Source organism: Parasteatoda tepidariorum, chromosome 7, assembly GCF_982258835.1.
Source record: "Parasteatoda tepidariorum strain Cologne lab strain chromosome 7, Ptep-v5.0, whole genome shotgun sequence".
NCBI classification, from domain to species: domain Eukaryota; kingdom Metazoa; phylum Arthropoda; class Arachnida; order Araneae; family Theridiidae; genus Parasteatoda; species Parasteatoda tepidariorum.
Genome location: NC_141761.1, coordinates 85,759,340 through 85,783,072, shown reverse-complemented (window position 1 = coordinate 85,783,072; position 23,733 = coordinate 85,759,340). Strand labels below are relative to the sequence as shown.

Here is a 23,733-nt window from a genome sequence, read left to right as displayed (position 1 = left end):
ATTCTTATTTTATTCAAGGTCAACTATTTTATTCTTGGTCATCATTTTTATTATTTTTACATTTTGTAATCGACTACATAAAGTGAAACATAGTATCATAGTAAATTACTAAAGTGTTTAAGTTTCTGAAATTTTGGATTATAAAACAAATACAGGCCTGCAGAAACAGTATGAAAAATTCTATTAAATTTGTTTTTTGCGTATATTCAGTTGTTAATTCAATTTTCATAATATTTTCTTCATAGCTCTTAAAGAAAATAATTCTGGTGAAATTACCGCACTTGATAATTTCGACATTTCTAGTACTAAATACAATAACAATAAAAGTATACAAAATACAATAATAAAAATATGCAATAACAAAAATAAATTTAAAGAGTTAAAACCATTCATTTGATACATTTTCCGCTCATATGATAAAGAACGGTATACCGGGAATTCTAGTTTTCTAAATTTTAGTTCTTATAATCATGCATTTAGTACAAAATACGTAACTGAAAAATAAATTTAACCGAATAAATGGTTTCTTGTCATGCTCTAAGATATCATGATAAAGCTACCAGACCAAATTTTATTACCAAATTTTATCACATATTATAAAACCTTATTTTATCGTTAATGCTACTAAAATTCTTACTAAAGCGCTGCGGTAAAAATTACCGAACTTTTTGGTGCTCCCATTGAGCCAGAAATATGGTAAATTTTACCATATTCTGATAGTTTTGATCATACTTTTATTCCTCAGAGTGGAAAATTATGTTACAATGATTTGTAACGGTTATTATTGTTTCATTACGCAACTATAAGTCTCACACGTTGTTAAATTATAGCAATAATATTTTTTGATATTTAGAAAAAATTTTAAGTTATAAAAATATTTCCTTATCTAGGTCTTGTATTTTTATCTATTTATATTTCTTAACACAGTCAATCAAAATATCTGTACTTTATTTGGGCACTTCTCATACAATGGCAGCTGATTTTAAATTCTACTTGTACTTATGTTATGTGCTCTAAAAATTCACTAATTGTTCAAAATACCTTTCTATTTAAAATAGAGACAACAAATACACAAAACAAAGTAACACTCTTATAACTTTCTTCATAGAATTTTGAAATATCAAATTACATTGTACAATGAATGTAAGTGGGAAAAAAACTATAGCAAAACTCTAAACTCTCTTCTATACAGGAAAATAGTATTTCAACGAAGAAATATTTCATAAAAGCATAAGGAATAAAGTACTTTAAAATACTTGAAAAATTGCTTTGCTATATAGACTCTTAGACTCCATGCAATGTGTAAAAATTATTATCCAAATTTGATTCCGTTTTGATTTTTTTAAACTACATACATGTAGTTTTTCGTTGCGAGTAGAAGTTTTAAAAAAGTGCTTTTTTTTAACAAAGCGGCGGTGTTTCGAAAAAAAATTCAAAAATAAATTACATTTTCATGAATTAAACAAAACCAGGCAACCCAATGAAAAAATCTCAACAAGCAACAAAAACTATATTTATTGTAAATATTGTGTCGATATTTTAAGTAAATTAGTTGAAAATTGCACTAGTTAGAGATACAGCAAGTAACAGAAACATAGCTTAAAGTTTAAAAAATCAGTCTAAAATCACAAAATTTTGTTAAAATAAGATTTGTACGAAGACAAGTAACTAAAATAAAATTTAATGATAATAATATTTAATAATAACGATAATAATGATTATATGAACTGGAAAGACTTTAATGATAATTTTTAAAATATTTTCGTTTTCGATAAAGAGCAAATGTTAGGGGTAAGACATGCATAGGATTTCAAGTCGTAATTTTTTAATCACAAATATGTACTATCCAAATTATGTTCATTTCAATTACACTGCAAAAAATCCTGAATCAAATTACGATATTAAGTACCGGCAATTTCGGTACATCATCCACAAAATCAATCTTTACCGTAACTTTTACAGTAATATTTATTTAATTAGAGTGCTTCAAAGATTTTACGGTAATGCTTTCAATAAAAATTACGGTGTATCAGATTTTTTGTTCCTTAATATGTTCCGGGAAAAATGGATTTTACAGTAAGAAATACCTGCGCACTGAGTGCCGGTTCTATTTAATCGTAATTAAATTTTTTACATTGTACTCTATTTTTCAATGACCTGTCTCATGATGTTTTATTTCGAATGTCACTGTTTCGTTCTTCTTTTAGTGTTCGTTTTAGCTTCGTCCGTAAAATCCATTTCTCCCTAAAAATAACAATAAAGTAATTTTGACAGTAAAATTTATTTAATTAGAGTGATTCGCAGTGATTTTTTATGGTAATTATTACTATGAAAATTACCTGTCTTCTTTATAACTATAGGAGTGCAGTTGGGGTCATTTAGATAATATTTTTCCATTTCTTATGTTGTTTTCGAAGGTGCACGTGAGCTTCGAAGCTCATACTTCTTTACTTTTACTAAATTGTTTCTAAGTATACTGTATCCAATTTTCATGCGTTTATGTTGATTATTAAAACTAATAATCGTGGAAATACCTAAAGCAGCCAGACGGGGTCATTTTGGTAGAAAAGAAAAAATTTCGTTTTTGAAGTTTCATGCCTCTTGTTGATTTTGCAAGACATTTTTACAACGTTTGTGTTTTTGCTGTCCTCAACGCTTGGGTAGTTTTCAAGGAATCTTTTGTCGCCATAATTGCGCATTGCGAGTTTATTCCTGTAGTTGTAAAACTACGAAGAAATGTTTTACGCATCAGATATCCCTTAATGGATGTAAAATTCAATATCTGAAATAAAAAAGTTACGCTTATAATATTGCGGAATAATAAAACTTCTGAGAGATATGAGATATGCTAGAAACCAATTTGTTGATATTTTACTGTTGCTCTCACGTTGCGCGGCTATACTATACCCCAGCCCTAATGTTTAACTAACTTCCACATTTTAAAACATGTATGTTAATACATATTGCTTATATTCATGTCTTTCATCTATTTTCGTGTGACTAGTGTTCCAGCCAAAGAATAATCTGTGATACAATAATATACTAAATTGTTATATTGTCACTACGTCAATAAAAAAAATTCTTATTTATTGTATTTTATAATATCCATCAGTTAAAGAAAGCATTTACTTTGGATAAACATCAATTTCTCATGAGGGTTAAATTGACCCCCAAATGATTCTAGGTAAGTCCACAATGGCTGTTCTAGAGTAAATGTCGCACTGTGAGATTAAAAATGAAAAACTAGGAATCAGGTGAAAAGTCGCGTGCACTGTAAAAAATTTGGTTCAAATAATGGTAAAAAAAATACCGGCACTTTAGGGTGTCGGTACTTTTTATCCTGAACTCCGTGCCGTGGGGGCTCAGAGAATCGAGCGTTTGCTTCTTAATGAGGTGAACCACAATCGAATCCCAAAGGTGGCTGATAGCTACTCCCGGGCTTCTCCCGTTTCACACCGACCACAGTGCTGGAGTAAAAATATCCTCAGTGGCAGATGAATCAGAGGTTAGAAACCCTAGCAGTCCGTTGGAGGTTTTCTTCTCCGTGTAGCACAAATGCCGGTTATTTTTAATCAAAAAGTCTTCCACGAATTCAAATTTCTTCCAATACTTGATCCAGGAGTTCCCTTGTCTTCTGGTTCTCTTTCAAAATTATAAGTCTACGGAGTTCGACACTGGTAGTTGTAAACTCAAAATTGGGTCGGCTGTTCAACGACGGTTATAAAATAAAATAAAATGCCACAGTGGCGCCCTTTGCTTAGTGTTCTTTTTAGCATCCTCAAACTAATAAAAAATAGCTACATATCTATGTAAAGCAATGTACTTGTATTTCATATCTGATACTTTCGGTGATAAGGAAATTTACCACCCTTAAAGAATAAAATTAAAAAAATTGCACATCTAAAAATAAAGTAATTAAGACTTATTTTTCGGAAAGTAGGCGTCCATTTTTAAAACCTCATTAAAATCTTCCAGAATTTTTGATTTCATCAATTTGAGTCATTGTTTTTGTTAGCTCAAATGTCCTTCATGAAATGAATCACTCAAAATACAGATTCATTATTTCTCAAATTACGTTGCTAATTCAAATTATGTCCATAATTACGTTTTGTCACGTTACTATGTTTACCCATGTTTATAATGAAGAATTTTCTCGAGAAACGGAAATTTCATTTCTTATAACCTGCAAGATGTTGTGCACGAAATCGATGGAAGAAAGGGTCCATTTTGGGGAAAATCTCAGAAATTTTTGAATTTTTGACGTCACAGGAAAATTCACTGATAAAAAAAAGCATACCAATACTTAAAAATTATATTATTTTTATTTGTTGAACGTTTAAGTTATAAGCAGAATATCGTGTGTGTTCTTAGGACAATTACTATAAACTCTATTTCAACTAGGTATGAGTTTTTTATATTACTCTTTTCTGCATTTTTAACTCTTAAATTCTGAGTTCAAAACTTCTTTACTGAAATCCTTTTTTAAATTTAATGTATAGTATTTTAGTTTGAACTGATATTACATTAAGGTAATATAAAATTTGTGAGTACCTTTTTTAATTTATTAATACTATAAAGATTCGTCAGTTTTGATATTTATGTAATCAGTAACACCAGTTAAAATAATTAGTGGAATAATTTAATAATTTATAACTGAATTGCAAACACATGATTTAACTTGAATTTTAACTATTTTAATAATTTTCATGAAACGAAAAAGCGTTTGATCATGAACCTAACATTATAAATAATGAAATGGGTCTTCCGATTTAATAATGTTTATGAATTAAATAATGAACGTGCGGAGTTAAACTCTTCATGGTCGAGAAAAACATTTCACAGGTATGCATATTATTTATAAATAATTATGCATCAAGTTACAAATTAATTTATAAATCTTATACCTGACCTGTCTTACTAACATACATATCTTTTATTTTATTGCTTTTTACTACCTTTTCCTGCTTTTATTCTTTGTTTGAATACCTGATCTGTGACTTAATACAAACAAAGTTGCAAATCAAGTATAAGATCTTTTTTCAATACCACTGGATTTGCGCATTCGACCACTAAACTCTGCATTCGGCCCATAAAATGCAGCATTAATATTCAAAAAATTAGCTGGAAGTTAATGTTTTTGTTTCTTGGGTTTTCATTTCAATTCTTGAACAAATCGTGAGAACTATCTAATTTTATACATAATTATTGAACCATTGTTCTCTTAAAATTCATTAAGTTGCTAAGCAATAAGTTACGAAATAATTTGCAAACTTTATACCTGATTTGCAACTTAACACAAATTAAGTTACAAATCAGGTATGAGATATTTTCTCACTATCACTTTCATCACTGGAGTTGCGTTTTCGACTCCTAAACTCTGCTCCTTGACCCTTAAAATAATGTAATAATATTCAAAAGATTGGCTGGAAGTTAAAAGAAATAATGTTTTTTTCCTTGTGTTTTCATTTCAATTCTAGAACAAATCATGAGAATTATTCAATCTCATTCAAAATTATTGAACAACTATCCTCTTAAAAAAGACATTTTTCCATAATTGTTTGTTGATTTTCGTTCATAAATTAATTTATAAAATTAAACTAACTAACAATAACGTCAACTTGAATAATGATTTCTCTCTGGATAAAAGCTAGGAAGGGGCAGCATCTGTTTTGAGTGTGTAATTTAACGTTACATTTTCTTTTGCTGTGAGAAAACTATACAATGTAGAAACTTACCAACTATTAAGGTGTATAGAAAAGTGTACTGGGACGCTTTGCGTTACATTTTACTTTCTGCTAGAAATCTTATCTTGAAATTACAGAAGTGTGTAAAATAATGTACAAGGAGCTCTATGAAATAAAAAAAATTAGATTTGATGAGTAGTTCGAGAATTATTAACTGTTAAACTTGTAGGAAAGAAATCGTATTAAAACCCTTAATGTATAAATCACGAATCTCTGCCAAAAATTAAAATAAAAAAGCTTGCACAATGAAAGTTGAAAATTCATATCCAAAAGAGAAAAAAACGAACCTTCTCAAATCTGATGAGAAGTTATAAATATAGTCTAAAACAAAGACAACCAAACCAATTTGATTGACAACAGAAATTGTGAGGAGATAAAAGTTGACTTCCGTAATAGAGATTCTCCAGAATTTGATAACTAATTTTTTTTCTGTATATTTTTTTCTGTACTGATTTGTTTTTTTGTTTTTTTTTTTGTTCCTTTAAATATTAATTTGCAACGCTTTTTTTATTTTTATGCTTATTTTTCTGCTTTTTTGGCTGAAATTCTGAAAATATATAGATTAATAACAGAAATCGGAAAACATAATACATATAATTTAAAATAAAAAGTCTTAGTTTCAAATCCTTATTTCTCAGAAGTTATTTAATCGATTTGGAAGTAACAAAATTATTTTTTCCTTTTAAGAACAAACGTAAACAAATATCAAGAACTTTAAATGCTTATTCATCTTACAAAACTCTTACTGTAAAAATTTCATAAATAACTTAAGATTAATACATATTAAATTCCGAAATTTTCTTTCACTTTAAAAAATCGTAAGGGTATAGATATGTATAGATATATTATATATACACCGTTATTTTTTGGCCTTCAACTTAACGTTAAATTTTTTCAGCTAAGCAAAAACTATAAAACTTCGAAGTTACAAAGATGATCAGAAAATCGTGCATTAAGTTAAAAAAACTGTAATAAAAATAGTTAGCAGAAGATAATTTGTTCGAGAATAATAAATTGTTATACTTGAGGCCTTTGATTTAAAAGTAGTTATCTTTTGACATTTTAACTTCTCTATCTCTTTTTCCTGTTGCACTATTGCAATTTTCTTGATATATATTGGCCAACGATAATTGGCCATTACAAATTGCATGTGGTCACTCAACATAATTTGATCATCGACTGCGCAGCGAAATCCGAACGTTAAACTGGCATTTAAAACAAAATTTTTTACGGATCATTTGTTATTAAAGAACCATTAAGGGTAAAAGTTTCCTTAAATATTAAGAATAACAAATTTCCTTGATGATATTATAAAAGGTCATGTTTATAGATCTAGAAGAGGACTTTGCGTAATGCATTTTTAAAGTTTAATATCAAAAGTTTAAAAATAAATTTATCGGAAATTAAAGGAATTGTAGTTTTAAAAAAAGATAACTTCATATTTTTGCTTATTCATACAAAGATAGCTTCATTAATGTGAAACAGTAAAAATGTTTGGCTATTTAAAATTCTAAGTAATGATAATAGATTATTTTTTGCACATTTCAAAAACGCATAATTTTATACGCTGTTAGGAATAAAAATTTTAGAAGCAAATATTTGCACACACGCAACTATCTTTTCATTCACTTTAACATCCCAATTTCACAATTGAATATGCTAGTACTGTATGACGGAATGATATTGGTTTTAATACGCTCGTCTGTTTAACACTTTCCCTGAGTTTTATTCCTGGTCATAAGCAATGATATTCTGCATTTTTTTTTCATTATGTATTGTATTTTTATTAATTATTGAAATGTTTTCGTTAAGCCTAATACTTTTGACGAAATTAGTATTCTGCAAAAAATAAAGATATCCCTGAAAAACTCATATCTTTTTGCTTTCTCTTGCATGAGATTTTTTAACGGGTCTTGGATATTTTCACGTCACCGACTTTAAGTCTGAAATCGATTTCTTACTACTAGCAACAGTTTTTTACGTATGGCATTTTCAGTCTATTTTTGTTGAAACATTAAATATTGCAGGGGGTCACACACACAACAATGAAGCGACAAACAAGTGTAGAAAATGTGAACAAATGTGGGGACAAACATCTAGAGAAGTTAGGGCCCATCAGCAGGATTAAAATGGCATAGGAACCCAAAATAATAAATTTCGTTAGACGCAGCTAGGGGCTCTTCCCCTGTCAAGAACTGCTTCTTCGTGTGCTCTTGAACAAGTCATAATAGGTAGGTACCCCTAGATCCGTGTGACGACATTTCCAAACTTGGGTTCCTATGCAATTTTAATTTTGATGATAATCCCTAACTCCCCAATAAGTTTATCGCAATATTTACGCAACTCCCTGTTATGCCTATAACCTGACTCCCTGTTGAACCTGTAAATGTGGTCTAAACCATTTTGACAAAAAATGGACTAAAAATGTCATTTTAAAAAACAAATCTGTAGCTTTAGGAGCGAAACTAGTTTCAGATTTGAAATTTCCACACCCTAATCAAGTATTTGTATAAATGCAGCAAAAAATTTGTCCCCCTGGGAATGATTGCCCCAATTTGACGAAATATTTTCTCGAAGCAAGAAACGGTATTTTCAAAACTGAAAACTAAAATTATGCTTCTATAAAAAATAAAATGTGGTCTAAACTTATTCGGTCAAATATTTTAAATTAAATTTCATTTAATAGTGTAATTTTGTTTTTGTTTTTGTCTTCTTACGTTTATGAATAATTTCTGAAGCTTTCATTTTATGTAAATACGTTTATGCAAAATAATGAACATACTGTTAAGTAGCACTATAATCAATTAGATAAAACTACCCTGGCATCTTTGTGTCTTGTTTTAGACACTTCTCATGTGGTTCAATGAATGCTGAGTAGTTGCTGTTATCTGCTGATAAAAGTAATGTAAAAACTTACAAAGATGAAAGAAAGTAATAAGTCTTTAAACGAATATCGTATTTCTTTACCAAGGTCATTCGATGAACATAAAGTAAAAATAAATAAATAAAAATGAACTAATTCAGTAAACTTTTTCGTTATTTCTTACTCCTCACGTTTTAGAGAGTTACAATGTAATTAGAAACTAGAAGTTCCCAGAATAAACTTTTATCGCTTGTTACGTTCGATGAAAACATTTATTGCTCATTAATTATTTACTTTTACCAGTATTAGTCTGCAGACCTAGACGATAGTTTCTAAACATTCCTTTGCTGAAGGACTGCACGATACTTTTATAAAAGAGAAACTAAATTTTTACCGCAATACATTTACATGCATTACTAGATCTAAAAATGACCACTTGCCACTTAGCGAGTAAACAAAAAAAAGAGTAACAGATTAAATTAAATAAACAACCGGTCACTTTTTCCATCATTTTTTTTTTCGAATGTTGTTTAATGATAAAAGTACACTAATACAAAAAGAAAGACTCTGGAAAACCGAATTTTCATTGAAATGCCCAATGTCTGCATTCAAAATTTTGATCCATCAAAATTTATCAATTTCTGATGGAAAGATTCGTGCAGAAGGAGAATTCTTTAACAATTCATACTTTTGTAATGTATATGCATGCTACCGTGAAATACCGAAATCAAGAGAATGTTGACTTTCACCGGTGAATGTCAACAATCACATAATCGCTTTGGTGAATGTCCGAAATATTCGTTATATCCGATTTGATATTAGTTTATTCGTTGATATTATTATATTTATTCTACATTTTAATATCTGCTGAGGATAGATTAGGAGAAACATCAGAGTTCGGAGTACCGATTAAATGCATACTGTGCACTTGACCATTCAAAAAATTGATGTAGTGCGCACCGAGAAAATGTATACCGGGCAGTGCACTGAGACTTAAAACTTTAGAAGAAAGAATACCGGCAGGTGTATACCTGGCAATGACACTTAACTAGACCTAGTATTTATTTCAGACATTTACCAAAGTGACTATTCACCGGTATTCCCCAAATATTTTTCCATAAGAAGCTCTTTAAAGTCAGTATGTTTAGCTAATTGGTTGGTTGGTTAAAGTTTAATGGCACAAGAGCCAGAAGTGGCTATACTGCGCCAGTCACTAGGTAAAAAAATTGCACTTTTACTTATATCAATGAATACAGTTTTATTGTTTTGATGAACTTGATGAGATTGTGATGTATAGTGTCACTAAGTAGGGATGAGAGATCGGGATAAAATCTGCCAAAAAGTTTCTTCCTCAAATATTTGAATCATCTGCAGTCAGTTAATATGCGTTTAATTGAAATGTTAACTTGATATAGAGTACAGCTGGGTGCAGGCTCGGCTTTTAGTAAATGCATATGCGTGAAACGAGTATGACCGATACGTAGTCTATTTATAATAGTCTGGGTTTTGCGATCAACAGTTAATGTCTTACAATTATCAAGATTAGGGTAAATTTCATATAATTTATTATTATTTTGCGTACTCCAATGATTTTTCCAGGCCTGATGAACTGAAGATTTACAAATGTGTTTAAGGTCTAAGCAAGTCAAGAGATTACTGTTTAAGTTATGAGTAGTTTCAGCTATGATATCAGCACGGTCATTTCCAAGAATGCCGACATGTGACGGTATCCAACAGAAATATATGCTGAACCCTCGGATTTGCATTTTCATAAAGTGGCTTTGTATTTTTTGAATTATGGGATTTTTCCCGACGTAAGGAACACTAGATATAAAGCTACGAGAATCAGTATAAATTATCCATTTACTTTTTGTTTGGTTTGAAATAAAATTAAGTGCTAGCAAAATAGCATAGCATTCTGCAGTGAGAATTGAAGTTTCGTGAAGAAATTACAGTGAGTATGTTTAGCTAAGTTTTGTCATATATTTATATATTTTTTATTGTGGAATTAACTTTTCGGAACCCAAGATTATTTCTAACATGATTTTTTTTTAAAAAAAATACTATTTAGTCCATGCAAAAAGAAAGTTTACAAAAGGTGGCTATTAAATGAAAAAACCTATCGATATCGGTCACCAACTCATTAGGTTTGGAGAAAAAGTGCATACTAAATCATTAGAATTTACCGGCTTATGCAGCACTGTCTTGGGGTGCCCGCAGGGATGCGGAATGCTGGAATTGTGAAATACTTTTGAAAATATTTTTAAGTACTTTAAGTTTGCAACTGGAAATTTTTTTAATAGATAAGGTATTTTTAATAGATAAAATAGATATTTTAATATTTTTTAATTGATAGAAGATATTTTTTTAATATTTGGAACACGAACATGTATCTTTAAACCTTTTTTAAGGGGGGGGGATTATATTTTTTCTGCCAAATCAATTATGTAGTTCACAGTTGCATAATCACAAAATAACAAATAAGATAAAAACATTTAAAACCAATGATAGAATTGAACCGGAGATATAATTTTTTTCTCGGTGAGGGAGGTTTTAAGTTTCAATCAGTATGCACACCCAAGTATTATAATGAATATGTTTAGGAGCAGTCATGGTCCTAATTTCTCACATCAGCTGCTTATTTCTTTCACTCAAGTTTTCGAGTTATAAGTTATATTATGGTTATGCAGTAAGTTACAGTAAATTATATATTAAGTAGTATAAAAAGTATAGTAAGTAGTAAGTTGCATAGTAAGTTATATAATTAAGTAAGTTATAATAATAAGTTACAGTAAGGTTGATGAATAAATCCAAAGTAAATGTTGTGTCGTGTGAAAAGGTCATGATCTAAGCTTTTAACTTTAAAATAATCGTAAATAAAAATGAAAAATAGCGATAGCCCTAAAAATGAACCTTGAAACACCCTTTGATCAACATTAAAACTGTTATAACGAACATTGTGTGAGTGGTACAAAAATTCGATTTGAAGTAGTATTTAAATTTATTTTGCATGCCTAAAAATTTCATTTGCTTATTAAAATTACAGGATTTATGGAAACAAAAACCTTTGAAATGCCTGAAGATATTCCTACGGTAAATTTTTACTTTGACATTATTAAAAAAAAGATTGGTTAATAGGGTGCTCGAAGGGAAGAACGGTATTGTTAACTCTTTTCTAAAACACAACAAAACAAAAACTAAAATCAATAAGTAAGCCTGATTAAATGATAGGATCTGCGTTTATCTTGAACTGTAGTTAAAGATATAACAGAAATATTAAAGTATTTCTGGATGTTTTTAATGCACCCATCTTTTCCCACACTGTGGAGAAAATGTATATGAGATGGTGCTTGAGAAGTATGAGATGTACAGTGTACCAAAAAACAACGGACCATCCTGAATAACTTTTGATTTAATGATCGGATCATCACGTTTTAGGACTCATTCTTAATGGTTCGAGGAGGTGACTTCGAATATGCAAACTATTTAGAGCAGACGATATTTTAAGTTATGAAATTAGACACAAAAACGCACTTTCGTTACATTTATTAAACTATAATGTAAATAATATTCTTGTCAATATTCTTTGTATTGGTTTATAATATTCTCGACCAATGTAAATGTTTTTTTTTTGATTTTGCAGCGGAAGTTATTACACTACGGTAGTGTTTTTAACTTACGGGTTTCTGCAAAATGTCTTATTTATTATTCACATAAGTTGTTTGATATTTTTTCATGCGTGCATGTCCATTTCCCCAGAATTGTCGCATGCGCAATTATTTAAATGCTACGTACGTAATGTAACGTAAAAGTACGAAATCTCCCTATTATTTATTTTTCAATTGCCTAAAACCAATATTTGTGAATGTATCAAGTTTACAGGAATCCGTCAATGAAACGTAAACGTAAATGCTTAGCAATGGTGGTTGTCTCAAAACTGCTACCTACTTACGCACACAAATTACGTCATAAGTATTTCCCATAGGAACCGACCCTAACATTCTTTAGACAACAACAAATATTTCAATAGCAATTATAGAATGTTTTGCATCAAAAGAAAAAAAAATTCGTAATTTAAAAAGAGAATTAAAGTAAGATAATGTTATTTAAGGTAAGAGAACGTATGACACTTTTCTTCCCCGATACAAAGGTTAAAAATATAATTAACGATAGCCAATACTTAGAGTTGCATCACTTTCTTACTTTCCTTCTCAAGCTTCGAATGTACTCATTACGGTTCTAAAAAGTATCAATTATCAAGGACTCAGCTTTGTCGTTATACGCATTCATTATTAGTCGGACTCACTTTCCTGGTCCGATCATGAAAAGGAAAGGAAACATCAAATAAAACAAAAAGAAGGATTTATATAAACCAATTAGGAGAAATGGAGATTAGTCTTCATTTCGCTTTGTTGTAACTGCTAGCTACTTTCTTATTACCAGGTGAGGCATTTTATTTTAAATTATAAAAATAGCTGAATGCTGAAAGAAAATATAACCTATTATGAACTAATTATAAAATATTTATTTATTTAATTAAATATATTGATATAATTAAATTTTTATATTTATTACCAGGAGAGGCACCTTTTTTTAAATTGTAAAACTAGCTGAATGCTAAAAATAAGTATAACCTAAACTAATTACATAATTAAATATGCCGTAATAATTAATGTTTAGATATTTATTACCAGGTGATGCATTTTATTTTAAAATTATAAAATTAGCTGATTGCTAAAAATAAATATAAGCTATTATGTTTATTTTTAGCAATCTGTCTGAGGAACGAAATCTTCAACATGTACTTATTGCAACGCACAACAAGACATCCATCACCTAATTTTTCAATGTCCGAAATTTCAAACACGACGAGGCAACAATTTTCACAACAAAACAGAACACCAGATTTACTCTAACCTGACCTGCAGATCAATCATCAAAGACATTATCAAAACAACTTTGGAAGATACATTAAACCCACTGTAAATTTTTACTAACTCTGGCCGTCCAACTACCGTATGGATCAGCGTTTCCATATCCCCTGAGTCAACTCCAATTCTCTCGCTTTAATTACCTCATCACTGGAGACTCTGGTTCAGCGATTTTGATTTTTAGCCGGGATGACTATCCTTAAAACTGGACTTTTAGTGACTTTAAAAAAAAAATTTTTTAAATCTCATGGTGTTCTTAGGTAGGATTTGAACTGTCCTCGTCATTCACACCATTTTAATCCACTTTTACTATTTAAACACTAATTTGATGATTTTACTATTTGTAACTCGATTGTTTCCTTAATAGGCAATTTGCCCTATGATTAGTTTTTAAATTTTGTGCCTTTAATATTCTGACTAATAGAGATAACTAATTTTGTTCAAGAGTATTGTTCGCCCGCAAAGTTTACAGGCTGTTGCCATTTGACTTTTGTATCTTATGTATTTTATGCATTTTTTGTATTTTATGTTCTTTAATGTTTTTTTTACTTGGTTTTTAATAAACATTTACCCGTATGCCCTCAATTGGGGCAGGTCGGGGTAAATATTTTCATAAGCTATTATAAACTGCTTATATGATTTAATATACCGTGATAATTAATATTTGGATATTTATTACCAGGTAGGGCAACTATTTTATTATTTTAAAGTTATAAAATTAGCTAATTAAAGTATGGAATAAAACTAATAATATCATAAGGAAATACAGTCAAACCCCGCTATAGTGAACCTTCAAGGGACCGAAATTTCGGTTCACTATAACCGGGAGTTCACTATATCCGTTACTCAGGGAATTTCACTAATGGTTCCCAAACTCCTCCCTTTTATTATATTATATTCACATAAATGACTGAAAAATATTGTGTAGTAGCAAAAGATTTGTTATTTTTCAACACTCTTCGTCTTGCGTACAAATAAAAATTTGTAATCTTTAGCTGATGGATGAGCAATCCTCAACATCAGATATGGAAACACTTCCCGACTCTCAGATAATTTTTCCTGAATTTCTGTTATTCCGCTTTTTAAACCTGTCTAACCAGCCATTTGAGCACATAAAAGTAGTTTCTATAGATGGTTTTAAAAATCGGTATATGTATTTATTTTGAAGTAAAAATTTCATAATTATTACAAAGAAAATGGGGGGGGGGATCAGTTGAAGACAGAAAAAAGTTCATTATATCCAACTTCCTTACTTTTTTCGTTCACTATATCCACTAAAAATAGCATTATACGTGTATAGCAAGGCACGGGACCGAGCATTTCGTTCACTATATCCGGGAGTTCACAATAAGCCGTGCTCACTATAGCGGGGTTTGACTGTATATCATGATAGTTGATATTTGTATACTCATCATTATTTGAGGCATTTTGTTTTAACTGTCAAATTTAGTTAATCGTCAGAAAAAATATGACTAATTAAAAGCTAATACTGCTACAAAATTTAACCTTGTAGTTAGTATCTGCATATTCATTGATGAGGTAAATTATAAAATACCTGTTAAACTAATTCTAAAATTAGTTTATTGTTAAACGGATATAGGACTATATAGAAATGGATATTATAACAAAAAACCATTATAACTAATATCTGCATATTTATTATAAACCGAAACATTTTATTTAAAACTACACTGTAAACAATTTTGGGGGTTGCGGGTATTTTTTGAGATTTTGATTTGATTTAAATTGAAAAATTAAAGCCCACAAATGAAATTCATTCTCCCATTTTGCAATTTTGTGTTATGTTCTTTTACGTATTGTTCTCTACCAGGTGAGGCATTTAGTTCAAATGTTGTTAAACTATTTATCAAACACAAATATTACTTATAAGCCAACGTTAAAATCAAATAAATCTTCAAAATTAAGATGAAGTTTGCATTTAATTAATGTTTTTAATGTATCAAAAGTCAATCATTGAAAAATATTATATATAATTAACAAATATTATCTATATATATCTTTGGAACATGTGCCTGCTTTGAATTGCTATAAATTTCATACTTATCACTTGGTTTTATTTACACTTTAATATGAATATTTTGAAATATAAGTTAAATAAAAACTTTTTTGTTATTACAATGAGTTCACAGGTATTTATATTAGGTAAGGATCCCAAAAATTTGAATGTTAAATACTATATTCTTGTAACAAAGTAATAAACATAAATAAAGCAGTAAAATAATTGCTAAAGAATCTGTTAAATTAGGAAAATTATATATGTGTTGAAACATAAGATCCAAAAAAAAAATAGTTTGAATTTTTTTTCATTCATATTGAAAAATTTATCTATCCCTGATTTTTCAATTAAGGAAAATTTCAATCATGAATAACTGTTTCTCTTAAATCTAAATTACGGCAAATAAGTGCAAATTTGAAAAATTATTGTTAAAAGTAATCCGTATTTGGGATATTTCAGTTTTAACACAAAGAGAGACACCAATTCCTGTTGTATCTTATTTCATAACCATAAATTATTAAAATGCTGAGTATAATATTTTTCACTTATTTTGGCATAAATTAGTGCAAAATAAGAAATTAATGCATATGAAAAATGTGTTTAATATAATTTCTATTTCAAGGGGCTAAACTTCTGGGACCATTTACTTTCCAGATTTTAACCATCTCCCATATTTCAAGGGACAGGTATCAAACAAGAAAAAATACATGTTTTTTTAGAGAAAGTAAATTTCGCGTATGGAGTCGCAACTTATAACATCGTTTGCCCTAAATCAGTGTTTCCCAAACTTATAACTTTTGTGTACCCCGTCTAAATTTTTCGTAACGCTGTGTGCCACTGATAAAAAAAATGAATGATTTTTTACTATAAAAAAAATTGCACAAAAATTAAAAATCACAACTAGCTGTTGACACCACTAAATATTAACTGTTAACTCTGCAAAAAATAGCTAATAGAAAAATACGTAATCGTAAATTTTCATGGCTAGCTTTGTTTTTGAATAAAATTTTTAAACTTTTTGTTTGTTGCAGGATATTTCGCATAAGAACGCGTGCCCCCTCTAAACTGTTCCCACAACCCTGGGGGTACGCGTACCACACTTTGGAAAACAGTGCCCTAAATAATTATCATATTAAAGTTTATGTCTTTGAAATACAAAAATTGAGACTTAAGAAATTTATATCTGATCATTAGATCAAAAGTTATAAATGTATTCGCTCCATCCGAGCACTGTACGCATTTACCTAGTTGTGTTTCTGATTAAATTAAATAAGCATAATTTTAATTTCTTTTTGTTTTGTGCTATTCTCAGTTCAAACAAGACAAACCTAATTAATTATTTAACGGGAAAACAAATGAATGACTTTAAAGGAAAAAAATTGCAACTTGTATTTTAGAAACAAAACCATTTTCAACAACTCGTCATAATTAGTTGTCCACCTGTAGTTACACTTAGGTAAATAAAGTATTATTGATGTGTTGAGTTTTTAATTGGTTTACTAATTCATTTTCCTTGTTTTTGCTTTTTTCCTTCTTCTTATTTAAATCATATTATTTAAAATTTCTAACTAATAGAAACCAAAATATTGAAACATTAACTGCTCTCCCCTTTTTAAATTATACTTTGAATTTCGTCAATTTTTAAATATGCGTTTTGTATTACTTTTCTTACGTAAAGACTAATATGGAAATGGAAACGTGACCATTTTTACATAGCTAAAATATGATCGAAGAAATAATAGAATAAAATAAAATACAATGAAACAATTGAACTACGTTGATTATCTTTTAGAAGAAGGAAATCAAGAAACCATGAAAGAAAGATCAATAGATGAGATATACGAGTATCTGAGATATACTCTAAGAAAATGAGTGCTAATTCTTTTCCTTTTTTTGCAAATCACCCAGTTATCAAACTTATTTTGTACTCAAATTTAAGACAATTACAGTTAGTGTTTCAAGCCATGTTTTTTTAAAATGAAAGATCAAAATGAATTTGGAATTTGCATAATATTATAAGGTAAATAACATATCACATGTCATCATTAAATTATTAATCGTGCATTACTTCCAAGACAGTAAAAATCATAGAACTGTTTTTTATTTATGACAGAAGTTAAAAAAAGAAACGTGCCATGTTATCACGTGCCATCATCCATTATTCTAAGGTATAGTTCTATATATATATATATATATATATATATATATATATATATATATATATGTATATATATATATATATATATATATATATATATATATATATATATATATATATATATATATATATATATATATATATATATATATATATATATATATATATATATATATATATATATATATATATATATATATATATATATATATATATATATATATATATATATATATATATATATATATATACATATATATATATATATATATATATATATATATATATATATATATAAAAATCTCTTGTCACAGTTTTAGTGGTTAAACTCCTCCTAAACGGCTCGACCGATTTTGATGAAGCTTTATATGTATATTCAGTAGGTCTGAGAATAGGTTTATAACTAATTTTTTTTTCATTTTTTGGACAGATTTAACGTATATTTTAAATATATCTTTATTTAATCATATTCCAATCCAAACTAGACATTGAAACATGATAAATCAAATACAATATTCACTCACGTTGCAACAAGTCATATTGAACTCTAATTCGCGATCGCAACGAACTATAGGGGGCGTTGTTGTATGAGACGCTTACCTGCGATTTCTATATGAACCGTCATTCAGTTACTCTGGAGACGTCGTTAATGTAGCGTGTAGCATTGCAACGTTCCTTCTTTAATGTGGCTTATTAAATTTAAAAAAGAAAAATGCTTGATATTCTTTCTTGTACAACCGAAAACAAAATGGTATCTCTTTTTATTAGAGAAGGAATATCCAAAACACATCGGAAAAATATTTGTACATTAACAGAAAAAAATATGTATATTCTTATAAGAGTTAAAACCTAATGACCGAGAAATAGTATTACTAAATTTAATGATATAACATGAAAGGCCCATTTAAACTTTACATTCTATAGTTTTAAGAATCATATTACTTCAAAAATTAAAATGAACTAAAAGTATACATAAGCTTCATAATTTTATGAAATTTAATTTTGTAAACAAAGTTTTTTGACAACAATTTTTATCAAAAAATTTCAAGTTTCAATAAAAATCATTATTTAGAAACGAAGAAACGTAAAATAAAGAATGCTGACGAAGCAAAAACAAAAAAACAATTCTTTTTTGTCGCCATTTTTAGTGCTACGAAAATTCGTCTTTGGGATTTGCCAAAAACAAAACAAGATGCAATTTTATTTTTTCAGGAGGGAAATATTTTACCGAAAAAACGAAAATGTACCAATTCCCACAACATGAAACTTTATCTTGGTAAAAGTACGTTTTGGAAATGTTATTTCATTTGGAATCTTATTTATCAGAGTTCATATGGCGATATGATTGTTTTGAATCTATGCTAAACTCTATATCGGCTCATTTTCCACCGAAATCCGATCGACTATTTTGATTTTAAATAAAGTGTTTTATTTTATGAATTGTGCAAAAATTTTAAGTGTAGATTGGTGGCACTTAAAAACCGCCAAATCTGTAGCGGCGGTGGCGTTAATATGTAAGTACCGAATTTTTATTCCATACTTTTCTGAATCATATTACTTCAAACATTGGAATATACAAGAAGTATACATAAACACATAATGTTATACCATTTAATTTTTCAAAAAAAAGTATTTTGAGAACAATTTTTATCAAAAAATTATAAACTAAAAAACGGAAAATAAAGAATTCTTAGGATAAAAAAACGATTTTAAGAATTCTTTACATTGAAATAAAAACTTCCATATTGTTTCTTTTTTTATTATTCTTATAGTTCTTAATCAGACGTAAAAAACCATTCTGTAGAGAACCATCATCAAATGAAAAAAAATATTTACAAGCAAATTTTTTATTGTAAAAATCATTGCACTTACCTGATTTATAATTCCCGGAGAATTCCAAAATGATAAGTTCCTTGTTTGAAAACTTTATTCTCAAATAATAGATACATAGTTTATCCCTTCATTACTTTTAGATAACATACTACACAGCAAAATTTTATAATTGATATGAATTTGAATATGTATCTTAAAAACAGAACAGCTGAATTCTAGTTGAAATGATCTATTCTTTCAAAACTAAAAAAAACTTAACAAGAAAACGATTCAAATTAATTAAAAATCAGCACAAATGGCACTATTTCAAGTAACTTGGATAATTTTTTATTGTTGTTTTCCGAATTATATGGATACAAAAATATATACTATTTTATAACGAAGAAGAATATGCTATAACTATTACAATTCTGTATGTTCTGAATTCATATTTATTCACTGGAATGACGAAAGCAATGTTGACTTCACTTTAATTCGTAATGAATTGAAGACAGAAGAAATGCATTTTACCTTAATACACACATCTGTAACAGTATCCGAAATCGGAAGTCATCAGTTGCAAGTTTGTTGATAATAGAAATAAAAAATTATTGAGGAATTTTTCTTCAAATGTTTGGCATGTTCTGTTCCTGAAAGATTTACTAATATTCTGGAGATTTTTTTCAAGTTCTTCGGCCTTTTCCTTAGGGAAATTTTGCTTCTTATTTGCTGCTAAAAAATGGCGTCTGATTCAGTCAATGACTTTGATGGAACTAAATGAAAACGTGATAAATTAATGTCTGATATTTGCAGGCTCCCGCTAGACGGCGTACTCGAGCGTTGCGATCGCGAATACTTATGCTCGCCCTTAAAAGAAGAACATCAAATATATTTGCAAGTATGTGAATAAAGGCAGTGATATGGCAGTATTTCGAGTTGAAAATACCAATGTGACTGCTCTTCCAGTGAATAACAACGATGAAGTAACGCTGTTCCAAATTGGCCGGTACATCACCTCCAATGAAGCTACTATGGCTCTATGGCCACAGTGTTGAAACACTGTAAAATTATCATCTGGGATGAATGCACTATGGCACACAAACATTCGCTTGAGGAAACAGGACATTGAAAGATATAATAAACAATGACAAATTATTTGGCGGCAGTTCAGGTGATTTCAGACAAACACTTACCGTCATTCCGCGTTCAACGTGCGCTGATGAGATCAATGCTTGCTTGAAATCATCTCCACTGTGGAGTAATGTTGAAAATGTTCAACTAAAAGTAAATATGCACGTCCAAATGCTTCAAGATCCATCTGCTGAAACATTCTCAAAATAATTGTTAGATATCGGTGATGAAAAAGTTACTAAGGATGAGACTGGATGCATAAAATTACCAGACGATTTCTGCACAATCATTGATTTACAAGATGCTCTCATTAACCTAATATTTCCCGATGTTCACTGGCAGAAAGGGCGATTTTAGCAGAAAAAAATGTGGACGTCAACGAATTGAATCTGAAGATACAACAGTTATTGCCAGGTAACTTGGTGACATATAAATCCGTTGATACAGTTTGCGATCCTATTGAAGCTGCAAATTTTCCAACAGTTTTTAAACTCATTGGATTTACCAGGCATACTACCACATAATTTAAAACTCAAATTTGGATCTCCAGTTATTTTGCTTCTTAATTTGGACCCACCACGGGTGCGCAACGGCACGCGATTAGTCGTTAAAGAATTTATGAACAATGTTATCGAAGTCATTATTTTAAATGACAAATTCCGGGGTGAAAGTATATTACTTTCACGAATCCCTGTTATGCCCACACATGTGCCAATTCCATTAAAACGCAATCAGATCCCCATTAGATTGGCATTTGCATTGACAAGGCCAAACAATGTCTTTATGTGTCTTAGATTTGAGCACACCATGTTTTTCACACACACAATTTATACGTGGCATGCTCTCGAGTGGGCAAACCATCCAGCTTATTTGTGTTAGCTAAAGATGGAATGACAAAAAATATTGTACACTCCATTGCACTAAGAGATTGACATTGTTGACTAATATTTTCAGAATTCGTTGTATATATAATTTATAAAAAAAGTTACAATACATTTAAAAAAAACTATTATTTGGTGTGTTGTTTCACATTCCGTCATCGTTCACAGCGCTCCATGCCTCTTATGCCCCATGTCACAGCGCTCCATGCCTCTCACTCATATACCACACTTACAATAAATAAGATATATTTTCATACTCTAGAAATAATTCATATGGCGAAACAACGTTTGCCGGGTCAGCTAGTATATATATATATATATATATATATATATATATATATATATATATATATATATATATATATATATATATATATATATATATATATATATATATATATATATATATATATATATATATATATATATATATATATATATATATATATATATATATATATATATATATATATATATATATATATATATATATATATATATATATATATATATATATATATATATATATATATATATATATATATATATATATATATTCTTTAATTTCTGTAAAAAAAAAAGAAAATATGAAATTATTACTTAAGACAACCTAACAAGATGAATAATAATTATAGTGTTGCCAATAGATAGAGATGTTCCCAGGTTTATAGTATCACGTAAGATATAGATAGATAGATTCGTGTATAGAAAGATAATATTTTAGTATTAACAATGTATAAACATAAAATTCTTCTTAATTTAAATCATCAGCAACATTCCAATTAATCTTACATTTTCTTGAGAGCCAGAGTCTAATACATCCCATAATATTTGATAGAATTTTTTTATTTAGAATATTTTATTTTAAGATTAGTTCTTTCTATTAATACATAATTTAAAAACAATTGTCTATTTAAAAATTATATTTGGACTTACTCTCATTGGTCAGAATTCAAATTACATTGAACAAATAAGAAAAGTAATATATTTTGTTCAGTTTACTTTGCACAGTTTTATGGCTTACAAATATCTCATTGAGTTTAGCAGATTTTGTTTCATTACCCGAACATAAAGGAAACGCACAATCTGTAATTGTTCAAAAATAAAATTTTATCATTTTTTAAATAATAATTAAATAATAAAGATAAATTTAAATGAAAAAAAGTTACTTTTTTTAATATTTATAAATTTATTTTTTCTAAGTTGAGTATTTCTAAATAAAAATCACATGTTCTGCCAATAGTTACAATTTGGGTCTCAAGACGATGTGACATATTTACACTGGGAAAAAAAGAGTATAGTCGAAACTATCAGAATATTTTAAATTTTACAGCATTTTGGCTCTATAGGAATACTAAAATGCTAGGTAATTTTAACCGAAGCGCTTTGCTAAAGGCTTCGATAAAATTAGCAATAAAATATGGCTTTATTAGATATGATAAAATGTAATTATACAAATAAAGTGAAATTTGGTAGTTTTATCAAGATATCTTACAGAATGGCATGAAAATCCTCTATTCAGTTAAATTTACTTTTCAGTTTTGTATTTTTGTATTAAATGCGTAGTAATAATAACTATGATTTTTAAAACTAAACTTTCCTTTTTTGTCATGCCACAGGAAAATTACCAAATGAAGTTTAAATACCATACATTTTGATTTTCTGAACCAGAATTATGTTGTTTTTTTACTAGACGCGTCCTTACCATTCAGAACTTGACAATTTTACCAGAATTGTTTTCACTATGTATTACCGAAATAAACAAAATTTAAAAATTTGGAAAATTAAGAAACGAAATAAAAAGAATTTCTTCCCACGATTCTTTTTCTCTCTCTTTAAATTAATTTTTAGTATGAGAAATTTAAACATATACGTATTATATACTATATAACAACTCATCATAATTAATTGCCCACCTGTTGTTGCACTTAGGTAAATAAAGTGTCATTGATGTGTTGAGTTTTTAATTGGCTTACTAATTCATTTTCCTTGTTTTCGCTTTCTTCCTTCTTCATATTTAAATCAGATTATTTAAAATTTCTAACGAATAGAAACTAAAACATTGAAAACTTGAGCTGTTTTTCCTTGTTTAACTTATACTTTGAATTTCATTAATTTTTGAATGTGCGTTTTATATTACTTTTTTACGTAAAGACTAATTTAGAAATGGAAACGTGAGTATTTTTAAATTGCTAA

General features: G+C 28.7%; 1 protein-coding gene across 4 annotated transcripts in view; it reads left to right on the top strand.

Moving 5' to 3' along the window:
* LOC107456327 (SEC14-like protein 2) overlaps positions 1–23,733 on the top strand; it is an 81,647-nt gene that overhangs the window by 25,661 nt on the left and 32,253 nt on the right. The window contains exon 1 of one of the 4 annotated variants that reach the window (XM_071183206.2): positions 4,277–4,401. The exons of 1 other annotated variant lie outside the window; for it this stretch is intronic. Coding sequence is in view for 1 of the 3 variants with exons in the window: in XM_087168190.1 (XP_087024316.1) it covers positions 11,618–11,700 (83 nt within the window). In the remaining 2 variants the exon portion in view is untranslated. Of the gene's footprint in view, positions 1–4,276; positions 4,402–11,582; positions 11,701–12,858; positions 13,051–23,733 lie in introns of those variants that run through there. 2 more of the 4 variants (XM_087168190.1, XM_043049346.3) reach the window with 2 other exon arrangements.